The sequence below is a fragment of the Cydia pomonella genome, chromosome 1 (assembly GCF_033807575.1).
Source record: "Cydia pomonella isolate Wapato2018A chromosome 1, ilCydPomo1, whole genome shotgun sequence".
In the NCBI taxonomy this organism is placed as follows: domain Eukaryota; kingdom Metazoa; phylum Arthropoda; class Insecta; order Lepidoptera; family Tortricidae; genus Cydia; species Cydia pomonella.
Genome location: NC_084703.1, coordinates 32,197,032 through 32,222,761, shown reverse-complemented (window position 1 = coordinate 32,222,761; position 25,730 = coordinate 32,197,032). Strand labels below are relative to the sequence as shown.

Genomic DNA, 25,730 nt, shown 5'->3' with positions numbered 1-25,730 from the left:
TGATTACAAACAGACAACGGTCAGTGGTGGCAGCATGGTTCCATTTTTATCACTTGTCACGATGCTCTTCACTTTCGCACTTATATACTAGTTAGAACGTGACAGGCATGGTGACAAATGATAAAGAGCCGATCATCTTAGGCCTACAGGTGAAAGTAAATAAAAGCTTGTAAAATAAGGTAATATGTCGTCAGATGACAACCAAAACTCACTAATAACTAAAAATTAACTAAACAAAAATCAACCTTATTCAGGTCATTGTACGTAGGGAATGCAAAAACCGGTTTTTACTTCGGTTTTACAAAAAAAAAAACGAAACCGGTTAAAACCGGTTTCGGTTTTTAGAATCAAAAATTCTTAAATTCATCGCCATGGAATAAAGAAAAAATTGCTTCACGTGTCAAAACGAATGCTAGTATAGTATATACACGATTTTATCACGAAATTAAAGACAGAATATCTGACTATTTTATTGTATTGTATGGGAATTGTCAAATAACTTAATGTTATTTGTAACTAGGAATAGGAACAAAACAATTTTATTAAATTATTTTTTTCTTAAATATATGACAATATCAATTTATAATTTAATGTTATTTGTCTTAAATCAAATGGCCCAATCCAAAATCTTGCTCTAAGTTTTTCGCTGTCTTCTAGTAAATATTCAAGTAGTTAATTCGTTTACTGTTATTATGGATTTGTAAAGTAGGAAATAAATGAAATAAGCTAATACAACAATTCACGTCACATGTTTCTTCTCGAAAAGTCGATTAGAAACTGACGGTGTTAGCTTAAACTGGGCAAACACAGGTAGTCAAGTAATTCCCATTCTTTAGGGTTTGAACTACCCTTTCCTATTAGTGCGAAAGAGACAAAAACCAACCACCACACCAACAAAAGCCATTGATATAATTGATTACGTAGAATTTTTCTACAGCGCATCGCATAATAAAATTATAAGTAAGACCTTTTATACCAATTCGTACACCAACACGGATGTCCTGCCTCTGCCAGTACTTTATATTATTTAAATCTTTCATATTTTTGTATCGTAAAAATTCATTTAGCGTTACAAATGATCAAACTAACAACACCACATTATTTGATTTGATGTCGATTCAACCGGTTTAGGACCGATTTATACCCTTATAATGAATAAAACATGCAACTTAGGTAAATAAAAAAACCGAATAAAACCGAAACCGGTTTTTTCAAATTCTATAAACCCGGTTTTGTGTTTCCGTCAAAAAACCGGTTTTTTTGGTTTCGGTTAAAACCGGTTTGCATTCCCTAATTGTACGGTTCACTATGGCCATGAACTTGTGATGGTAATTAGTGAGTTTTGGTTATCATCTGACGATATGTTTGTACCGCTAATTGGCTTTAGAGGGCAGATTTTTGTGATTAAAATAAATAAAATAAAAAATACTACGGAAACGACGGGATAACTACTAACTCATAATGTATCCATAATACATATATTTAAGCGATAATCATGCTTATGTAAGAATAATAATTGTACGTTACAATATACCTACAGGGTGCCTCGTTCAGTAGGCACGGATCAAACGAAGACCAATGATAGATAACCTTAAGAGCTACCGATATTTTACCTCCATGTTTGTTCAGCGAAAATTAAAGGTTTCGGGTTTATCATCAAAATTTAGTTCCGTAGCTACAGTACCTACATTCATAATGATAACCATCAGAACAGTTCAGTGAAATCGGGTTAATATTTCTTATTTTAATATAGTAGCACTTTATTTGAAACAAAACGTTTCAAGTCTCCCAACTGGGCAAGTCTCATACAGATACATCTGACGACGTAGTTTAGTTTAGTTAGACGCGTTTAGAAAAACGCGGACCTGATTACAGTACGATCTAATTACATGATTTTGGCAAGAAACACTTTATCTATACTATTGTATAGATACTATTTTGTATCTATACTATTGTTCGCGAATATCTCCATAACATAGGTAGGTACGGAACCTATTCTATAACTAGCTACATTGTTTCGCATTACGTCACGGTACAGGTCAGAACAGTCACATCATATTTGAATATGTTTAGACATTATTAATGCGGACATTTTTTTATTAACGAAGCAATGATATTTAGTTGTACGAGGGTCATGCCAAAAGAAATTAGATACTCAAAAGTTACCGACTTTATTCTTTATTACAGCTATCTATTTTTTCGAAGTAGTCACCGTGAACACGTATACACTTTTCCATCCGTCTAAACCACTTAGAAAATACCGATGACCACTCTTCTTTAGATACCTCAGAAATTTCATAATTATACGCAGCCAGGGCATCTTCTTTGTTCTCAAATCGCCTTCCTTTTAATTTTTCTTTAATTTTGGGAAATAAGTAAAAATCGCAAGGGGCTAGGTCGGGGGAATATGGCGGGTGGGGCAAGATAGTCACGTTTTTTGAGCTGAAATAGTCAAGTGTTCTAGCAGAAGTGTGAGGGGCAGCGTTGTCATGGTGCCAGAGCAGGTGCTGAGTTCCCGATTTCGGCCGCTTGTCACACCAAGCTGACAGTACTCTGGGGGCACAAACTGTCACATACCATTCAGAGTTGACTGTCCTTTGATCTTCTAGCACTATCGTAGCAATATGTCCCGTCTTGCAGAAAAATGAGGCAATCATTTGTTTTTGTGTACTTCGGGTTCGGCGACATTTTGTTGGCGTCGGCTCATCTTCAAAACACCATACTGTGGACTGCCGCTTTGTTTCGGGGTCGTAGTTATATAGCCATGTTTCGTCACCTGTAAGTATATCATATACATTTTTTTTCTCGCCAGCGTCGAATTTATCTATCATAAATTTGCACCAATCTACGCGGCGGTCTTTTTGCAAATCGGTGAGTTTGTGCGGCACCCATCTTGAACAACGCTTATGAAGGGCCAGATGATAATGAATTATAGTTTGCAATGCTGCTGATCCAATACCCAGCTCACGCTCGAGCTCTGCATATGTAATTCGTCGGTTCGCACGAACATTTTTTTCCACAGCCTGTACGTTTTCTTGAGTGACTGCGGTTGGCGGCCGTCCGGTCTTCGCCTCATCTTCAAAGGTCTCTCGTCCCCTTTTAAATTCAGCAAACCAATTAAAAACAGTTGCACGTGAACAAGCAGACTCGCCAAAAGTTGAAACTAAAAGTTCAAAACACTCTTGAGGTTTTAAACCTTTTTTAAAATCATAATAAATCATAACACGAAAATCACGTCGAGTGAGCTCCATTGTTGCGAAAATTTCCCTCCAAAATTACCCAGAAAAAAAATAATTAAAAAAGGAATCCTAACATTTTCCGAGTGTTCCATATTTGAATTTATTAGCAAATAACCTACCTTTACAATGGTGTATAACTGGCCAGTATCGATCAAATGACCATAGAGTATCTAACTTCTTTTGGCATGACCCTCGTATGTATGTATTTCGTGATAATCACTGTTCATGATCTTATTGAGTTCGAAACAGATGACGTGCAAACTTTCAACGCTAAAGAGTCGAACGAGAAAGTGCTAATTCATATGAGTTATTAAACTACTTCAGCAGTCATAAATCGATTTTATTACGCAGTAGGATTTAAGGTTAAATTCGGGTGGGCGACCTAAAACCCCACTGACGTGTGTCAAGATCAAAATCAGAATGAATTTACCTTTCACGTGCGATTGCGATGTGACATTCGTAAGTAAATTGGTAGAATCGAGCCTCATGTGAGTCACTATTCCCCGTAGCTTTTTCGAGACCATCAAAATAACTAGATACATTTACAGTTAAAAGTTATATATATATAACCTATTCAAAACAGCATCTAAACTATCATCTGACAAAGTATCATCCGGGAGGCGATGGCTGAGGATATATGCTCCTGGCTCGCGGTCTATTGAAATCAAGGGCACCCTCAAAACTATCCCAACTAATGGTATGCTATGACAGCGGGGCCATAAAACGATTCATCAATAAAATAAACACAATAGTTTTGTCGCTCACTACGTTAAATCATACATTTTATAATTTATTATCAATAATCAGGCGATTTCGTTTTTATTCGGGATTTATGACCTCAAACGCTGCTTATTTAATGTCGTGTATATTACCTCCACTTGATTTTTTTAATGCTATTTCCATTGTTCCAAGCATATAATCGGTATCGCAGATTAAGGGGTGTATCATACCAATACGTCGGAAAGGGACAAACGATGATTAGCGGCATCGTAACTTTAGTACATGTTTATGAATAAGGGGGTAAGTGTCTAAGAGAAAAAACTAATGCGGTTGAAAACAAACTAAGGTTTTTAGAATAACTACAATAGAAACCGACTTTTAATTTAGATATTTGACAGTTTTTTTTTTACTATGTATATTTTTTTCTGTAGGAGCGATAAGTAGCAGTGGCAGCTTTTTACAGACCCGTTTTTCATATTTGCCTGCATCAGCCATCACCTGCTGGAATTGTTAATGTTTTTTGGCTGTTTTATTCTTCTCTTTTAATACACTTTTAATTTGAGCCCAATGAGAGAGCGCCACGGCAGGACGGTTGGTGCCCTTTCTCTGCTCTCCGTCAATTACCAAATGCGATTTTTGTACGAAGGAAATTGTATGGTTTTCGACTTCGCCAACAATTAAATAACGCAAATTTTCGGTTACTTTGGCTATCCTAACCTTCGTACGAAGAACTGAACTGACTTTCGTCGTAGTTCGTTCGTTTAGCCCACTGCACCCTAGTTTTTACGATAAACATGACAGGCATGCTTCATTTTCTCAAAATCTATTAGCAATCGTTCTGACACGGGCTAGGCCCGGTCTAGGGATTGCAATCCGGTCCGGCGGATCCGGTAATCCGGTCTGGCGGATCCGGTAATCCGGCCGGATCCGGCACTTATCAGCAGCTAAGTGCTGCTTTGGCTGATTGTCGAAATGTTTTAATGTCATAATAGAATTTATTATTTGTGTTATTATTTATGTTTTGCATGCCTATTTGTTTTTTCTTATTGGTATTCTATTGTATAGGTGTACTCACTAGGTTAATATTAATTGTATATATGTATAATGAATATTCAAACACGATGTAAATTGTTCTTGAATAAATAAACTGAAACTGAAACTAAGATAAAAAAACGCCTAAATACAGCACACACTGTGCGTTTTAGATGAGGTAAAGGCGACTGATGGAAGGTATGAGTTAAACAGAACAAAGAACGAATGTAAACGTTTGCATTTAGTAAGATAAGAAGATATTTAATATGGTGATGATTGAGAACTGAAGAGGATTTCTTCTTCTTTCATGTTGGTGGCACGATACGAAGATTACTTAAATAGACACTGTAATAGAAGGAAAAATTAAAGGATGTGGATGTCAAAGAAGGCATTTGTGATTTAGACTAAAGAGGAGGATAATGTTATGTTATGATTGGATGTCAAAACTGAACAAAAAACAGGATTAAATCGGCGGTACTCCACCGACTAGAGTTAGGCTCATAAATGTGTAAATGAATATTACTATGTGATGATCTTTAGTTTACACTGTTCCCTATATTTTGACCGATATTCTTATTTTTTTATTTCATACAGTTTTAAAACTACTATCTCAGAAAAAAAATTAAAGCAAGATAATATTGGAGCACATTCCATATAATTTTGGTAAACAGTAATATATTTTCTTTTGTTACTAGAATGGATGTCAGCGTTACAAAGAATTCAATCAAAGAACAGTTACGAAAACTTGTCCTATCAAGGAATTCCCGCCCCATATACCATCATCGCTTTGAATCTAATCAAATGTATAATTGTAAACGTAATTTTGAGAAAATTTATAAATTACTTAGATTTCAAATTTTGTTTTTAAAGTGAGATTGACATTGTAACACTTTGTATACTAAGTTTTATTTTAAAAATACCCTTTATTTCTCATATTACGCAAAAACATAAAACATATGTCATTTAATTAACGTTAATATCAATATACCAATCCGGATCCGGTCCGGCCGGATCCGGCCGGATTGTGGCTAAAATTCGGCCAGATCCGGCCGGATTGAAGATCAATCCGGTTTGCAATCCCTAGGCCACGGTCACTTGTACCTAGAGGTCTGCCGCTTCGAGGCCTCTATTCAAGAGACAAGACAACATACTAAATTAGTTATTTATTGTGAAAAACAGGAAACTTGGATTTAATTTTAAGTTTTTCGAAATCAAGCATACAGGATATTGCAAATTTTCTTGCTATTTGGAAAAGTCCAATTTTCAGTTATCTCTTCTATTTACCGGTGTAACGTCGCACAAGTCGTTATACCAGAATTATTTATATTGGAATATATAATATTATAAGACTTATTATTGCGGAAATAAAGTAGTAGTCATCTTGCTTAGAAATAAAATCACAGCAGTTTGATATTTAGTTTTTTTCGGCACAGGCCCTAGTGGCGTACTTATACAAGGTGCCCGTGAGCATTGCGAGAGATTTTAACGGTGCATTCCTGGTAATATTTAGAAACTAAAATGTCATATAAAATTTTCTGGATTAGGCCTAGTTTCAGAGATAAATAAATGTTTTTACAAATCATTCTTTCGCCATAAGTCGGTATAAAACACATTTCTGACTGCGGTATTGCCACTTTGAGGTCTAGTCTGGACATACCTATTGATTGACATGGAAAAATTAAAAAATGTATTCGAGGCTACCCCATATAAAAAAAAATTTTTTAGTTTATTTTAGGTGATGTGTTTATCAAATAAAATTATGTTTTATGTACAGAAGTGTTCAAAAACAGAAACAAAAAAAAACATAAAAAAAATTTTTTTTTATCGAATTTCACAAAAAGTCATATATTTTTTTTTGCTTCTGTTGCCATCAGGAATGCACCGTTAAAATCTCTCGCAATGCTCACGGGCACCTTGTATGGTGTATCATAGGGCGTATATTAATTGCATGAGGCGTTTTTGTGGATTTTTGACCTCTTCCTGTTAAAATGTCGTGATATTTGCCTCGAACCTCTCTCTCCTCCCTGCTAACAAAATCAGGGACAATATTTTCCTATTCATTATTCCTGTATTTAGCCATATTTAATTTAATTTAAGTCTAACTAGAAACTTTATATCTCCGTTTAACACTCTCAGCGCCATAGAACAAACGATTTTTTTTCACGGCAGGCGATGTGGGCTGCCGGCCGCCCCAACTAAATCGAGCCCAGGAGGCCGCGGTGATATTTAGTAACTTTACCAGCAGGCCACGTGGGTCGCCGGCGTACCAAAAGCAGAAACTTATAATCATGAGCAATTTTTCAATCTTGTCAAGTTAACATTGTTACGCTGCAGGCCAAAATTTCCATTAGCCTATTTTTGGAACCCGGAGTTCAAAAATTAGTTATGCGCGTACAACGCGTGAACCAACTCCATTTTCTTAGTAGATTTATCGAACCTACATTGTAAATTCGCGTGTATTTATGCACAATTTAAATAAAAAAAATACTTTCTTGTGGTCGCCGCACCAGTTCGCATCATTTGAAGTGTGAAGCCAGTGCGTCATCCATACTAAATTTAAATTTAGAAAACGAAAATAGAATAAGGCGTTAAATTCGAATTTTCTATGGAAGGACAACCCTTCACGCCTAAATTTTTTTTTAAAGACGCCTTTTTCTACTGACGGAAATGGCTTGTCTACTATCACGCAACTATTAAGCAATTAGGCCCAGAAAAAACCAGAGCGTATACAATTGAAAGGGCTTCAAATTAATCTTTATAATTCGATTATAATGGTTAACATAACGTTACTAAAAGAACTATTATATCAAAGAAAAGTAATGCACAGTACGTAAATATTTATTTCACCTAACGCCCATGCGATGTGACAGTTGCCTCATGGTCAAGGCAAAATTTTGACTAAGGTGTAGAGTTTGTGAAGTTAGGGTTTGTAGAGTTAAGACTGCATGAGATCTGATAACTTTTTGACAGAGTAAGCCACAAGGTCTCGTCATGGCACAATGTTTACAATGTTTTTGGTGGGATTTCACTTGTTTCTGTAAGTTACTTACCTTAGAACCACCTGAGCCTACACCATTGTGATTGCCCATCCCCATAGAAGTTTATTTTGTAATACATGCATAATAAGTAATATTATTCGTATAATACAGTATTAGTACGGGCGGGGATCGATTGATCTGCTACGTCATCTGATACCCTGTTAAGCCCCATGACCATGACACAAGTGATGCTAAGTTTCGAAATAATTGGCCGAAAGCACGAAAAAAGTACCACTTCCGGTGACAAAAAAAGTGAAATTTACGTCATATAATACCTAGATGAGACTGTTGGCAACATATGTATAGCTATTTTTATGTGGCTTCAGAAAACTCTCGTCTGCCACCTCTCAAATGGCCGGAAGTGAGTCAAACACAAAGATTGATTGATCACATCAATGTTATACAGTGAAACTTGGTTAAGTGGTACCTGGGTAAGTGAGAAACCTCCATAGCTGGGACTCATGGTGCGGTCCCAACACTTTAGCACGGAATTACCTCTGTTAGTGGGACGTAACAAACCTCTATAACTGAGATTAGTATTTTGAATTTTATAGTCACATTTACCTCTATAATTGAGACAAAGAGTGTATTTACCTCTGTTACTGAGACTATATTTACAAGAATACTTTAGTTCAATGGTTTTTTCAGAATGTCATAGGAACGGACCTCTGTATCTGAAATAACGTCAATCTATGACCTCTATAACTAGGACTATTCCAGATTAATTCTCGTTAGGGGGCGTCCATAAATTACGTGAGATGATTAAAGGGGGGAGGGGGTCGAGTCAAATCTCATCTAATCTCACGTTGGGGAGAGGGGGGGTCTCGACAAATATCACGCAATTTATTCTCTGATTGAAACAAAAAAAAAATTTAACTATTTTGGTCTATTTAATCCAAATTGTATGTACATGCTTAAAATTTAATCTTAAGCGCCATCGTAATACGATAAAGATTATTCACTAATTCGTTCGAAAGAAAATAATTTCATTCATACTTCGACGTTATACATCTACTGAATGTCAAACCACCATATTTATTTTATTCCCAATAGCTCAATTTAGTCTGAATTTACGGTACAGTGTAGCCTGTCCTTTGTTTTCGCGCCACTGTCAGCCGAACTTGCGACTCGATGAACGAGAGCGTACGAGCTGAGTGGCAGCGACACACTGACAGGTTCTAACTTCTAACCTTCTTTGTTTATTCTTGTAATTGTTTTACTCGACTCAGTGCATGCTCTTACTATTTTAAAATGAGTTATCAAGATTTTTATAACGCATACGTCAAAAGATACGTCTATAAGACAAAGAAGTCCTGCCAGGACGATGTGATAAAATTATGGAATACCGCGAAGCAAAAATTCCCGAAGAAAGAAGAGTTAACACATCACATTCAACATGAGATTGAACGGCTTAATGAGTTACTGTGTGCAAGCGCCAACGGCTTGGAGTGGCTAGATCAGAACGAAGTTGAAGGAGCAGATGATTTTACTGAAAATCATATGGACATGTTAGTTCCAATAATCTCTCTTGAGACCGCGCATAATTCTCCATGGACTGAATTAGAGTAGATATTCTTTTTTTTTTATCACAGTAGTCATGATTTAAGTATTCTATTGTTAAATTTTTATTACATTTATAACTCTCAGCAATATTGATTATTAGTCTTAACTAGTCGTAAATAAAAGCACGAACCAAATTGTTTTTTTTCTTTTTACAATAAACAATCAAACGCGTTTACGTAATAAACCCACATTCTGAAAAATCTCACGTGAGATTGGGGGACGGGGGCGGGGGTTGAATAAAATCTCACGACATCTCACCAAGGGGGGAGGGAGGGTCAGAAAATTGAAAAAAACACCTCACGTAATTTATGGACGCCCCCTTATCTATTAATTTTTACTCTACCCACAAATTCCTCATTTGGTTAATTGTGTTTAAACGACGTCAAGTTTCATTAAGTGGTTAAAACTGTAGAAACGAAAGCTAAAATCTTGGTAAACGACATGAAAAACCAAAAAATTATTTTCTATTATTATAATGTGACTAAATCTATCCTTTGTAGAATCATTCAAAATAAATTTAAATAAACTTTAAAAGTTCACTGAATTTTCTGAAGGTCAAGGATTTTTTTACCTTATTTTTATTGTTAAATATCACAACTCATACCTATATAATGTTTACAAAATAACTTACCAACCACCTCTATAACTGAAATAACCTCAATTCTCACCTCTATTAATGGAACCCTCTGTAAATGAGACTGAAATTTATTTATACCTGGCTAACTGAGAGCCTGGGTAAGTGGAATACCTCTTTAAGTGAGACAAATTTGCAGGTCCCTTGAAGTCTCAGTTATCCAGGTTTCACTGTATGTCAAAAAATTTGGGGATGAAATGCTCGGCAGACTCATTTCCGGCCATTTGAGAGTCAACAGTCTCATTTCTTCATTTTGGTATCTACCAAACACATATCAAGAGGTAATGACCGGTGTAAATCGTCATGAATAGAAGAAAGCTATTAAAGAAGAGTTTCAGTCCCGTGAACATAATACACTGGACTATAACTGACAGGACAGAGAAGAAATCTATTACAAGTAAATGGGTATTTTGTGTAAAGCGAGATAAAGAAGCAGAAGAAGACAGATTTAAGGCTAGACTTTGTGCCCGAGGATTTTTTAGGTAAAAGATCTGGATTATAAGGAAACTTTCTCACTGATACCCCGTTATGACTCCATTAGGTTGTTATTGAGCGGGATAACCAAAAAAGACATTGAGATACAGCAGTTTAATGTGAATTATAAGCCACGTAAACATGTTTATCCCCTAATTTCAGTTTAAAGAAATCTTTAATTATCAAAATAATAAATTCACTTATAAGAGAAATAAACATATTATGTTATGCTTAGCGTGCAGTATTTAAGGGGTTGTTTATTTAATTTAAGGGGTTGAGGGATGTTTTGATCATCTGTGAGTGAGTCAGTGACGAAATCGGAGTTTTATAGATACCAATAAAAAAAAATTCCTACTCCTCTACTGTTATCTGTCATTTATGCATTCATTAACACGAATATAAGAACATACATAAACGATTTCAAGAAAAGTCTATATTGTCTATTCCTCATAAAAGCTCTTGTGCTTTTATAAGCTATAATGTTACTGCGATTAATGGCTACCAACCTAACAAAACCAAAACGAATACAGTTTTAAACTAAGTGCATTGATGCCAACTTACAAAATATTCATTTGGTTGCATAGTAAAAATAATTACTTCATAAGTCAGAAACACGCATGTGACACCCGTAATATAGCAACACCCATAGACTACGAAGACCGCTTAGCGTTGCTTGTTAGTCTCCGTAGGCTACGGTGGCCAAAATTGAGAAAAAACTGTCCAAAAAATTAATTTAGCAAGTAGCAAGTACCAGGGCCTCATGAGTTACGAGGTGGTGTCGCCGACCGGCCGGCCGCGGCCCGGGGCGGGCCGGGCGCGTAACAAGGTATGCTCGCGCGAGTCGCGCGTCTTGGCTATATACTTTTGCTGTAATTTGTTTACCTAAATTAAGATTTATTTTTGTTGACTCGTAGGAAAAATATTGTATGCAACGTTGTATAAGTAGGTCAAAAAATTCTCGTGGCGTATTCCTTTACAATGTTCGCCTACGCCTTCGGCTCCGGCTCACATTGTAACTCACGCCACTCGCCTTTTTTGACCCTTCTTATACAACTGTTGCATAAAATACTATAAGTATACGCTTTTGCTTATGAAGTTTTTCTTTTGAGATTTAAAATTTCATCAAAGGATTTTTCATAATGTAAAGATTATGACGGTTAATTTGAGGCCCGTTTCAATTTTATACGCTCCAGTATGTTCTGGGCAGAATTACTTAACAAAATCAACGGTCCCCTTATTATCTCGTTTTTAACAGGATATGGTAATTTGAGTTTTGTGGGATCATTGCGTACCACGTGGTACGTGGCCTGCCGGTAAAGTTAACACTTTGGCCCGCCGGCCGCCCACATGGCCTGCTGGTAAAGCCAGTTAAAACTGATGTAAAATCATAGTGGCCTGCGGCACTGGAACTTTTGTGGATCGCCGGTGGCCCACGAGGCCTGCTGATAAAGTTACTCAAAAATCATAGTGGACTACTGTACTCGAAAACTTTGGGGCCGCCGGTAACAGTAATTTACTCATGTGAAATAGAAATGAAACGATTTTTATTTAATTGAGGGATTTTTATCATTTTATGAATTTTAACTAAGCATTCCTGGTAATATTTAGTAACTAAAATGTCATATAAAATTTTCTGGTTAGGCCTAGTTTCAGAGATAATTAAATGTTTTTCGAAATCATTCTTTCGCCATAAGACGGTACAAAACACATTTTTGACCGCGGTATTGCCACTTTGAGGTCTAGTCTGGACATTCATACCTATTGATTGACATCGAAAAATAAAAAAAATGTATTCGAGAGGTTACCCCCAAATAAAAAAAAACTTTTTAGTTAATTTTAGGTTATGTGTTAATCAATAAAAAATACGTTTTATGTACAGGAGTGTTCAAAAAAAGAGAAAGTACAAAACAAAAAAAATTGTCGAATTTCACAAAGTCATATAATTTTTTTTGCTTCTGTTGACATCAGGAATGCACCGTTAAAATCTCTCGCAATGTTCACGGGCACCTTGTAGTAGATCGTTGGTTAGGCCAAGAGTAATAAGTAGACATCTACATTTAGTAAGTAATTTGGTATGCGGAAAGTGCCGGAAGTCAGTCAGGCCAACTCAAACTAAGATAATTATGATTAAACTGGACTAAAATTTTACTCAATAAATACTAAGACTCAAAATTTATCACAGCATCATAATTAATTCACGTATTAACATGCTTTCATCTAACTTGCAACATTCGTATGTACCTACATACATAGCTATAAACTACCTAGTTGGTTACTAAGTTCTGTTACTCGATTTGCCACCTCTTTATTTCCGTTAAAACAAATGCTACCGAAAAAATAAAAAAAAGACATAATGTGGTGGATTTGTGAGCTATAATTATATACCACACATAACGCTTATCTCGTCGTATCTATAATGAATTGGGGCCTAAAAGAGAATCGTATCGCAGTAATTGCGTTGCACAAATGTGGGCACCCGCCAAACATGATTTTGAAGTTGCTTGAAAACCTAAAAATCAACAAACAATTTGTTTATCGCACAATTAATAGATACAATAGTACTCAAGAGCTTCGATGACCGCTAGAGGTCTGGAAGACCACGTATCGTTCGGACCCCAGCTCTAATAAAGGCAGTGAAGGCGAGAATTGCAAGAAACCCCGTCCGGAAGTAAAAGTTGTTGGCAATACAGATGTCTGTGAAGAGAAGCTCCCTAAAAAAAGTTATCAATGAAGACCTTGGACTACACGCTTACCGCAGACAATAAGGTCATTAGCTTAATGGACGATTAAAGACTACGACGCTAGAGAGAAGTCGCGTGCTATTGAAGCGATACGCACAAAATGGCCACCGAAAAATACTATTTACAGATGAAAAAAAAATTACCATTGAAGAATGTTGTAACCGCCAGAATGACAGAGTGCATGCAAAAAACAGTCAAGAGGCGATTGCGGCTGTTCCGAGAGTGCAACGAGGCCATCATCCCTCTTATGTGATGATTTGGCTGGGTGTGTCATACTCAGGGCTAACACAGGTTCATTTCTGTGAAAAAGGTGTGAAAACTGGGGCCAAAGTTTACCAGGAAACCATTCTCGAACCAATAGTGAAGCCCTTAAGCCACACCCTATTTCAACACACCAGCCATGGGTCTTTCAACTAGACTCAGCTCCTGCACATAAGGCAAAAACAACTCGAGCCTTATTTCGAAGGAACAAAATCGACTTTATTGCCCACGAAGACTGGCTGTCCTCCAGCCCGGACCTTAACCCCCTGGATTATGCCATATGGCAGGTTATAGAAGAAAAAGCCTGTGCTAAACCCCACACAAATCTTGACTCCCTCAAGCGGGCCATAGTTAAGACAGTGACGGAATTAGACATGACAATCGTGCGTGCCGCTATTGATGACTGGCCTCGTCGTTTGAGGGCCTGTGTCAAGGCCAGAGGAGGCCATTTTGAATGATATTGTCATATGTAATTTAATATATAGTTTATACAACTTTCGTTCGTATAGTTCATGTAGATAAAGATTATTGCAGTAACAGAATTTAGTAACCAACTAGGTATGTAGATGTAGATAAACTGCCTTCGAAATTTGCAAACCATTAAACGACCACTTGTTGATATCCGATTGAGCTGATATTTGTCATACGTATGTATGTACAACATCGTAATGATATTAAAATAGCAAAACGCAAAGTGGGATTGTCAGGGACATTTATATTTCGTTCCAGTTACTGCCCTCATATGGACCTTACCTTGAAATTCGACTTTGAAGCCTAATTTGGTTAGGCCTTTAGCAGCAACTGAGCTGCTCGAGACAAAGAATAAGTTGCATCTTCTCACATAACCGGCGCGCTGCAGTCCGTTGCCATGCCACATAAGGCGCAGCGGGTTGATCGGGCACGGCTCGCCATCGGGTTGCGACTTGAATTGATAATGGACAGGATAACACCTGGCCAGGACCGCCTACAGTATACTGAATAAGTTAAGTCTTGAATAACGCAAGTTATCGTTTGGCGAGTAGGCTATGTGGGTGGTGTTGCACATTCCTAGTGGTACCTGTGGCCGTCAAAATTCAAATCATACTAGACATTCTTATTCATGGATGTTAGATTGCAATTTAAAAACAGATAGGCGGACTAATCTCTATAAAACCAGATATGCGATGGCCGGTCTGGTCTAGTGGGTACTGAACTGACCCTGCACCTGTAAGGACAATTATTTCTGTGATGAACACAGATATTTGTTCCTGACTCACGGTTGTTTTCTATGTATATGCATACGTATGTATTGATCTATATACGGTGTAACACGAGGAACCCGAAAGATTTAAACCACGCATTTTTGAGGCCGAAAGAAGGAAACATGTTTTATAAGTTTATGTAAATTCGACCAAAAAATTAAATAAAAGCGGCCAAGTGCGAGTCGGACTCGCCCATGAAGGGTTCCGTACCATTTATGACGTATAAAAAAATCTACTTACTAGATCTCGTTCAAACCAATTTTCGGTGGAAGTTTGCATGGTAATGTACATCATATATTTTTTTTAGGTTTATCATTCTCTTATTTTAAAAGTTACAGGGGCGAGACACACATTTTACGACTTTGGAAGTGTCTCTCGCGCAAACTATTCAGTTTAGAAAAAAATTATATTAGAAACCTCAATATCATTTTTGAAGACCTATCCATAGATACCCCACACGCATGGGTTTGATGAAAAAAGATTTTTTGAGTTTCAGTTCCAAGCTTCCAAGTATGGGGAACCCCCAAAATTTATGTTTTTTTTTTCTATTTTTGTGTGAAAATCTTAATGCGGTTCATAGAATACATCTACTTACCAAGTTTGAACAGTATAGCTCTTATAGTTTCGGAAAAAAGTGGCTGTGACATAAACGGACAGACAGACGGACATGACGAATCTATAAGGGTTCCGTTTTTTGCCATTTGGCTACGGAACCCTAAAAATGATTATTTTTTTATGTATTTGTACATAAAAAGCAAATGTCATGGGATTTTTTTTTCTTGTTAAAAAATGTTCTTTCACGCAAATAATCTAAGTATATAAAATTGCCTACAAGAAAGATTCAGCACACTTTTTCGCTAGGATCAACATTTAAAAAGATATTAAAGCGGGAAAGTTAATTAAAATCAATATTATGGTACATTTTACAATATTTTCGTAAATAACTCGTAAACGGTGGCCAATAGCAAAAAACGTTGTTAAACATAATCTACACAAAATTTTCTACAAAAAAGATTCAGTACACTTTTTGAAAGGATGAATATTTAAAAAGATATTAAATAGGGAAAGTTAATTAAAATCATTTTTAAGGTTCCTTTTCTTTCATTTTTCGTAAATAATTTGAAAAGCATGACCTGAAAATGTCATGAATTTGAAAAAAATGTCTGATACATAAATAATTACCAGAAATTATTCTGCAACATACAGATTACTTTTCGCTAGGATCAACATTTAAGAAGATACTAAAGCGGGAATATTAATAAAATAATAATCAATTTTAAAGTCGCTTCTTAGTTTTTCGTAAATAACTCGTAAACGTCGTAGCGTTATCTACAACTATGCCAAAATTTGCTTGTACATGAATTATTTCCCCGTTTTTTTTCTTCGTTTGGTGGCCTACAAATATTTATTATTTATATCAGAATTATTGAGCTTGTGAAGGCAATAGATAAATAAATATCTAGGGATAATTTTACACAGTTCGATCTACTGTTTTGAGGAAAGAATTCCCAGCGAGCTGGAAATCATTTTAATACCTTAATTTGGTCCTAAATGTGTAAGTGAGAACCTGTAATGGCTCTGTATTTCTATTGTATCTTATCGAAATGTTTACAGCTGTTGGTTTTCCATGTATGTAATTTTTTTAAAAATTGGAACATTTATTTGCACCTACAAAGGTACTGGAGTCAGTCTAAGCTAACTCTGCACCGAGTTTGATAGCAAAGAGTGCGTTAAACGCCATCATAAAATAGAAATTTTAAAAAATCTCATATTTGTGATCTCACGTAAGACCTATGACCCTCTCTCTTGCCCGTGTAATAAAAACGTACCTGGGCGACCGAGCTTTGCTCGGTTATAACTATTTATTGTAATATGGTGGTATATAGGTGATAATCTACATAAAAGTATATATAAACTTGAACATATAAAAAAAAAACAAAAGTTAGACACCGGGCGAGATTCGAACCCTGAACACTCGTTTCTAGCCGTCCGCGTCTTAAGTTCTTAACCCGCTGGACCAGACGGACAGTGGCCGGCAACACGAAACTAGCGACCATATTCTGCGTCGAATGAAAAACGCACGAAAACTCGAAAACACGCGTTTTCCCAAACATAAGACTAATGTAGATCGATTGTATACCCCCAAAAACTCCCATATACCAAATTTCAGCAAAATCGTTAGAGCCGTTTCCGAGATCACAGAAATATATATATATATCTTATACCTTTAAACGAGCAATTCTTGTATATATATATATATTTCTGTGATCTCGGAAACTGCTCTAACGATTTCGCTGAAAATTGGTATATGGGGGGTTTGGGGGGGGGGGGGGGGGGGGCTGGGACAATCGATCTAGATTAGTCTTAGGTATGTATGTTTTCAGGTTTCATGCGTTTTTCTTTCGACGCAGAATATGGTTTTTTACATTTTCAGGCACTTGAAAATTTTTATTGGTTAACCAACCAAATAGAAAACTGTCTGTATCTGTGTGTGCAAGAATGATGAGCATTCTTGCTTTAACATATTTCATTCAATTGGTTAATGTTTTACCCTCTAATGGCTAAACAATCCATCTTGTTTTAGGTTCTTTACTGACGCAAAACAGTAGCAAATATTACAAAACTATATTACTATTGATTAATCAAATCATACCAAGATAGGTATTTTTTATAAAAAAACTTAGTCACATCAGCATCACACAGTTTTTTTACACATCAAGTTTCTCCTTTTTAGGGTTCCGTAGCCAAATGGCAAAAAAGCGGCCAAGTGCGAGTCGGACTCGCTCATGAAGGGTTTCGTACCATTTATGACGTATTAAAAAAACTACTTACTAGATCTGGTTCAAACCAATTTTCGGTGGAAGTTTGCATGGTAATGTATATCATATATTTTTTTTAGATTTTTCATTCTGTTATTTTAGAAGTTACAGGGGGGGGGGACACAAATTTTTTCACTTTGGAAATGTCTCTCGCGCAAACTATTCAGTTTAGAAAAAAATGATATTAGAAACCTAAATATCATTTTTGAAGACCTATCCTTAGATACCCCACACGTATGGGTTTGATGAAAAAAGATTTTTTGAGTTTCAGTTCTAAGTACCTATGGGGGACCCCCAAAATTTATTGTTTTGTTTCTATTTTTGTGTAACCACTTCTACTTACCAAGTTTGAACAGTATAGCTCTTATAGTTTCGGAAAAAAGTGGCTGTGACATAATCGGACAGACGGATATGACGAATCTATAAGGGTTCCGTTTTTTTGCCATTTGGCTACGGAACCCTAAAAACGGAATCCTTATAGATTCGTCATGTCCGTGTGTCTGTCCGATTATGTCACAGCCACTTTTTTTCATTATTGCATAATAAAATACCTTATTGTGGTTTGTTTACACTTTGTTGAATGCCTAAAGAAATACACTATAGTAACCTATAGGGCTTGCAATATCGGACGGTTTCCAATTCCGGAACTGATTTTCGATATTGGGTCCCAATTCCGGAATTCCGGACCTGGTTCCGGAATTGGGGTTCACCATATTTTTATTCGATTTTTTAATAAAAAACCAAAAAAATTGAAATTCTGATACTTTACGTTCATCAAAGAAAGTGTTGTTTCAATAGGAATTAGTTAGTAGTATTATTAATCGAGGAATATCAATAAATTGAGTAGTGCCGTCATTGCACGACTTATTTTAGCACTTTATTACTATGGTCACTTTTATTCACTTCAATGATACGGCGTATTTATTTTATTATTATTATTTCACTTTATTCATTGCATATCTTAGATTAGGTTTTTTTATAATATGAATATAAAGGTAAAATATAAAAACACTTACAAAATACATATAAACACATTATAAAAAACCTAACCTAGGGTGCCGCCAGCAGCGAGGCAGGGCCCAAGCTGCCGCTGGTCAGGGCCGCAGAGAGAGGAACCGACGTAATATACGCGCCATGTCCAAAATTACTGCCTTCTGCATCTGACCCTTGATCCAGCCACCAAGCGAGAGTCTCTCTAGGTGTTGGTCGAGACTCTTCGCTATGAGACTGTTCGCTGACTCGACTATCGAAACAATGATCGTCGAGTCAACATCCCACATGGCAGTAATCTCGTGAGCCAAGTCTAGGTAGTTGCTGGATTTGTCCTTCTCGGCTTTCACGAGATTATTATTATTTTATTTCATACACTAGCAGCTCTTGGAGCTGATGCGTGTATATCGCAGCACTTGTGTTTATTTAGTACTTTTTAATGTTCTAAAATGTGTATCTAGTCTATTTTTTGAAAGTGCACTAACAACAGTTTCTGGTAGAGAGTTCCACACATTTACTACACGATTTGGCAAGAAGTGTTTCCTAGGGTTGCTAGCACATGGAGGTTTGACTAGTTTTTTAGAGTGTCCTCTCAACCTTACATTCTGGCTTGATATGTATAGGTCTTTAATATTTGGAACATTGTAGTGTCCAGACAAGACTTTGTATGTCTCAATAAGATTGCCTCGCTTCCTTCTGTCCTCCAATGTTGTAAGACCTAGTTTATTTGGAGAAACTATGTCTTATTTATATATTTAATGGTTAAATATAACGGCTGCGTTGCCTAGTAAGTAGTGGCTCTGTTTACGAAGATGAAGCTCCTGGGGTTCCCATCTCAGTAAGGGCATTTATTTTGTTTATAACGATTATTTGTTCCTGAGTTAAGGTTGTGTTCTATGTATTAAAGTATATAGCTATACCTACATATTACCTTTGTGCATTGCCGATTAGTGCCCAAAACTCAAGCCTTATTAAGATTAAACCAAATGGGCTAAATGGTTAAAATTATTTTATTAGCACTACATTCAGCCGGATGAGCCGTTTTATGAAGTGTAAAATAATAACTGCAATGGCTGAGAGACTTAATGCAAAATATAGGTACTTAAACGATATGTTTTTCTAGTTCGGTTTTTTCCTTACAAGTTCCTAATTCAGAATATACTATGTTCCACTACAGGATTCGAAATCTTCCATTAAGGAAACTTCTTTCTGAATTGTGAATGAAACATCCAAATATGTATACATTTTAATTCAAAAGTTCGCGTAGGTAGGTTTCTGGGAAAGTATAGATGTATGGTTTTGCTTTATACTTCGTTTTGAGCATTAGAAAAAACGGCAAATAATCAAATCTCGACATGTCTTATTATTGAAAAACGCTTTTTAGAAATAGGTAACTTTTACTTATGACAGCAAAGTAATGTTTTATTTTTCAATATGATTTATAATTGTTACATATTAATTGATTTTCAAACGCGTTATGCAATAAAAATACATGTCAAATATCCCTCACATTCTTTATAATGATAAAAAAACATGTAAGTATCAAAAGTAAAAAAAATCAATGGTTAATGCCGCTAGACTTCAGAAATTAGTCACCGACGGCTAATAACATCAGCATAGTGTAGTTTCTTAACGATTTTCAGTATTAAACGTAATAAAATGTAATTAAAGTACATAAATCTAATTCCGGAATTTTCGATATTCAGTGGTCTCAATTCCGGAATTGTAATATCGGAAAATTGGTCCAAGTGTCTGGAATTTCAGATTGCAAACCCTAGAACCCACCATACAAGAAAAATTGGCAATCAAATTTGAATCAACAGTATCAGATAATAGAATAGAATTCGTTCCGTTTTAAAATTCCTGACGACTGGTAACCCTAACAAATAATATGTATCAAACACATAATATCAAATTCGCTAGCAGAGTTATCAATCAATATAATGATTTATTCAATTTTAAAATTTGCAAAAGTAACTCTTATTAATTTGACAAGATGACTTCATTAGCTACAAAGCATTGGCAGCATTTCAAATTACACACAAGTAAGTAAAAACACATAAGTGTGTTTGTACACATAATTAAATAGTCATCCTCAAAAGAAATCCTACCTAATAAAAATAATAATATCCATTTTACTCAGTATATTCGGAAAGTAAGTATGGATAGTGGAATAATAGCAATTTTTACTCACATATACTGCAATAGCAAGGGAACAATTTATTAATAATATTAATAGCTTTGATAAAAACAAATAATCAAAAGAGGTAAACAACAACATCTGTCGCAATGCAATCATAAGATTGTGTGAGGCATCCTTATACCAGTCAATGGCTAATTTGATTAACATTATTTATCACAAAAGAGGCCAACCTTAATCTAGCGAACCAATCCATTGTACACATATTGTTGTTAGGCACACTTTTGATTTGCTATAGCAATCCAATCCCATCAAGAATTTATAAAACGAAAAAGTTTCATACTAAGTGACGTACCTAATAATTCAGCTACCTGAAATTAAATCTTAAGAACAACAGTGAAACTAAGAACAAAATATTTTACCTGATCTGGGCAGAAATATCCAAAAGCAACCATTCCGAACAGAGAGAGTAGTAAACAGAATAGTATTACTTTTCGTAGTTTCGATCTTGGCTCCATTTTCTTAATTTCGTAGACACCACTCGGCAGCAGCAAAGCAAAATCACTGTCTACTTGCACCGACACACTTTTTTGCATTTCGGTTGGATGCATGTCTCATTTTTATGAAAATATCTTAAAGAAGCACACAAGACTTTCGTAGTTTACTTGCGTTTCATCACATCATAACAATATGTAATGTCAACCTCACATTGTAGACGTCTTGACTATAATATCTTGATAAGTTTGAATTTCTAATACACTCTCGATAAACGCATTTTATTAGAAGTGCATAAATGCACGTAACTAAAAGCGTGATAGGTTAAAACTAAAACAGAATTAAATACTTCTATCGATGTCCACGATCAGCCGACGAAGGTGAACTGACTGGCTGATATGACCGTTCCGATCGTTCAGTGTTCTGTTCCTTTCGTTTCGTTCACTACACTGACTGACTGAGTGGATCAGAGGAATACAAATACAACACAACCACTACACTACGCACACTACTATCACCCAGATGGCTAGTCATAGGGGACCCCGAGGACCGAAGCCGAACGATCTGATCTCCTTTCGTCGTCAATTTAACCAGGCGGTAGAGCAGGATAGAATATTTTCTAAGCTGAGTACCAAAGTGGGCACGAGCGAGATGAATAATGTTGTCCAACATTCGCGTACGTTATTGAATAGTGTGGCAAGTTAAAAAAATGTAAGTGTAACTAGGCGTTGTCATTCATTATAAAAATATTATTGTTAATCGCATTTAGAACAACCTTGAGTCCGATAAAAATATTTCCTTTAATTTTGTTGAATGCAGCGACATCTTGTGACCTTCCACGATATCACTCAGCTAACACTGCTGACGAGAATTATCTTCACAGAATAGCCGCTCGTTTTTAGGGTTCCGTACCCAAAGTGTCAAACGGGACCCTATTACCGAGACTCCGCTGTCCGTCCGTCCGTCTGTCATCTCATGAACCGTGATAGCTAGACAGTTAAAATTTTCACAGATGCCGCGTGACGTATTTCTGTTGCCGCTATAACAACAAATACTAAAAAGTACGGAACCCTCGGTGGGCGAGTCCGACTCACACTTGTCCGGTTTTTAAATCTATGGGTGTACAAAAAAGTCAGTGATGTTATTGTTGAATATCTTATCTTTTAAGGATAACTTACTATATAGTCGTTAGATTTGAAGCTGTTATAATCTTTTGTCTATTGTTCAAATCGACATTCGAAGTTTTATAATATCTTATCACATCCCGTTTTACCCTTTGGGTACGGAACCCTAAAAAGCATAGATTACTAGTCCGTACACCCTTAGTGAAGCCACTTCAGCTGCGAGTGCTGCGACATAGCCCTCGCAGTACTCAAGGTCGAGTCGGTTTGTGTACACCGTGCACGGTTGTAAATTAATACAGGAAAGATGACCATTTGTGGGGTGAATGGCTGTCACAATTCATCACTAAATAAAAGCAAATCACCTGATATTACATTCCACGCGTAAGCATGGAGTTTAAAATTATACTTTTACGTAATTGTAAATAAATACAAACCTTTATCAGCCGCCATTACTTAGAAATGTTGCCAGTAAAATTACTAATTTTTCCTCGAAATGAGAAATTACGTACCAGAGTACCAGACAGAAGTTTTTGTGGCACAAACGAGTGTTTGACAAAATGAAACATCGATAAATCTGTTATCGATAAGTCAGTCATAGACTAGTAATTAAAAGGTGTAACTTCTACTTGCTGTAAATTGCCGAGAAATATCAAGAATGAAAATCAATTACAAATCGGCACATAATTTATTTATTAACTACATATATTTAGTACTTAAAAATAGAAACGTAAGCTGTAGTATACAATGCCAAAAGAATACCAATATATCAAAGAAGATATCGAACGTGTTGTGTATTTCGCGGTTGCTATCTTCTCATACAATGTTAAAAATATATATAACGTTAAGGTAACATCGATAACGGACATGTCGATATTTCATTTTGTCAAGCACCTTATTCTGTGAGAGTCAGAATGGCGGGTGTACCTAAATAAAATCAAATGAAAAGCATACCATATTTTTGTACCTAATTTATACTATTTAGTACCTCGTTTAAAAAAAATTGTACCTCACGGTACGTAAAGTTATGATCAAAAAACAGGTCACCCGCCATCCTGACAGTCAGAATGGCGGGTGTACTTTATTACGCTATGTTCCCGTGGTTATTGATAAATTCTATAAAAGCCAAATTTTTGTACCTTCATATTCAATTATAATATGAGTCATTTTATTTGTGCTTTCCAAGTTTTACTCATTTTATATTTTGCTTGCTATTACAATTTTGCAGGCGTTATAATTTTTCAAGTTATCGATTTAATTTTTAAGAAAAAACGCTAAGGTAAAATAATTTTTATTACGCCAGGATTTAGTACCTTTAATGTTTAATCTGTTAAGTTCAAATAACTCAGAAAATCATGTCTTAAAAGTGATTTTTCTTAGGAAGATTTCTTTGAATTAGCGCCTAGCCTTTTTTAACGCTAAGGTACAATTATTTTTATTATGCCAGGATTTAGTACCTTTAATGTTTAATCTGTTAAGTTCTAATAGCTCAGAAAATCATGTCTTAAAAATGATTTTTCTTAGGAAGATTTCTTTAGAGAACTTAACAGATTAAACATTAAAGGTACTAAATCCTGGCGTAATAAAAATAATTGTACCTTAGCGTTTTTTCTTAAAAATGAAATCGATAATTTGAAAAATTATAACGCTTGCAAAATTGTAATAGCAAGCAAAATATAAAATGAGTAAAACTTGGAAACCAAAAATAAAATGACTTATTATAATTGAATATGAAGGTACAAAAATTTGGCTTTTATACAACGTGTCCCAAAACTCAACGATAAGCCGGCACCAGTGGATGGAGCTGCTTATGATTAGTCGAGAAAAAATAAGGAAAAAAATATATCTCAATTATTTTAGAAATTACAGAAAAAAAATGAAATTCATCGAAAATCGACATCCCTAATGGTATTTTTAACGACCATGTCACAAATATTCAAATATTACTGTTTTTTTTTTGTTTTTGGAAACTTAAGTAGCCCTGCTATCTAACACAGTTCTTAAAAATACCATAATACATGTAGTTTTTACACAAAAAATAATCAAAATTCATTTTGTCCCTACAATTTTGAAAGATTTTTTCTTACAGTCCACTTTCAATCATCATGGTGTAAAAAAATAGTATCGACACCACTATGGCAATTATTTTCAAAAGTTGACGCAACTAACCAAGATTCCAAAATGGTATAATACTTTAGGAAACCTAGTCACAAAAAAAAACAACGAATTTTTAAACAAGAATCGACATTATTTAATGTTGGCGGTAATCACTTTTACTGTACCCAAAAAAGGATTTTTGTTGTTGAAAAATGTTGAATAAATGCAAAGAAATGGTACATTTTTTTTCCTTTTTTTTAAATTCATTTACTACATTATTAATACTACAGTAAATGTTCAAATTGCCTGCCACCGGCATTAATACAGACATGACATCGCCTTAGAAATGATCGTTTTATCCGTCGTGCATATCTTCTACCATTGATATGATCCGCAGCTTGTGTGATTTTTTGGCGAAGCTCGTCCAATGTTGCTATGGGTTTTGAGTAGATTTTGTCTTTAAGACAGCCCCAGTAGAAGAATTCCAGGGGGTTCAGGTCGGGCGAACGGGGTGGCCACAAGATAGGACCAAGTCGCCCGATCCAACGCCCTGGATACTCTTGGTTTAAGTATTCTCGCACTGCACGGGCATAGTGAGCTGGGCAACCATCATCGGTAGCGGCATGATAAACGCTAAACAATCCAGAATACGGAAAAAGTCCAATACACAAAACACAATCACAGTCCAAAATAATGCCAGGTCAGTACAGTTTGCAGATCACCAGTCCAAAAAGCAAAGCCAAGAGTTGTTAGTATGAGAGCCACATCAATTAATACGGAACGGTGCACAGCGAACAAAGGATCAGAGTGTACTGACTTGAAAATTGTATTAACTACCCACATTTTCCATTGAAATTTTAAAACTTGCAACAACCCTTTTCAAAAGTGATTAATATCAACATTTAAAAATGTCGGTTCTTGTTTAAAAATTCGTTGTTTTTTGTTGTGACTAGGTTTCCCAAAGTATTATACCATTTTGGAATCTTGGTTAGTTGCGTCAACTTTTGAAAATTATTGCCATAGTGGTGTCGATACTATTTTTTTACACCATGATGATTGAAAGTGGACTGTAAGAAACAATCTTTCAAAATTGTAGGGACAAAATGAATTTTGATTATTTTTTGT

General features: G+C 35.7%; 1 protein-coding gene across 1 annotated transcript in view; it reads right to left on the bottom strand.

Annotated features, from left to right (window-relative positions):
• LOC133519710 (heparan-sulfate 6-O-sulfotransferase 2) overlaps positions 1-22,413 on the bottom strand; it is a 99,615-nt gene extending 77,202 nt beyond the window's left edge. Inside the window, exon 1 of the mRNA XM_061853773.1 lies at positions 21,315-22,413. Coding sequence (XP_061709757.1) covers positions 21,315-21,503 — 189 coding nt within the window. The 5' untranslated portion in view covers positions 21,504-22,413. The remainder of the gene's footprint in view (positions 1-21,314) is intronic.
• Positions 22,414-25,730: the final 3,317 nt, after the last annotated feature.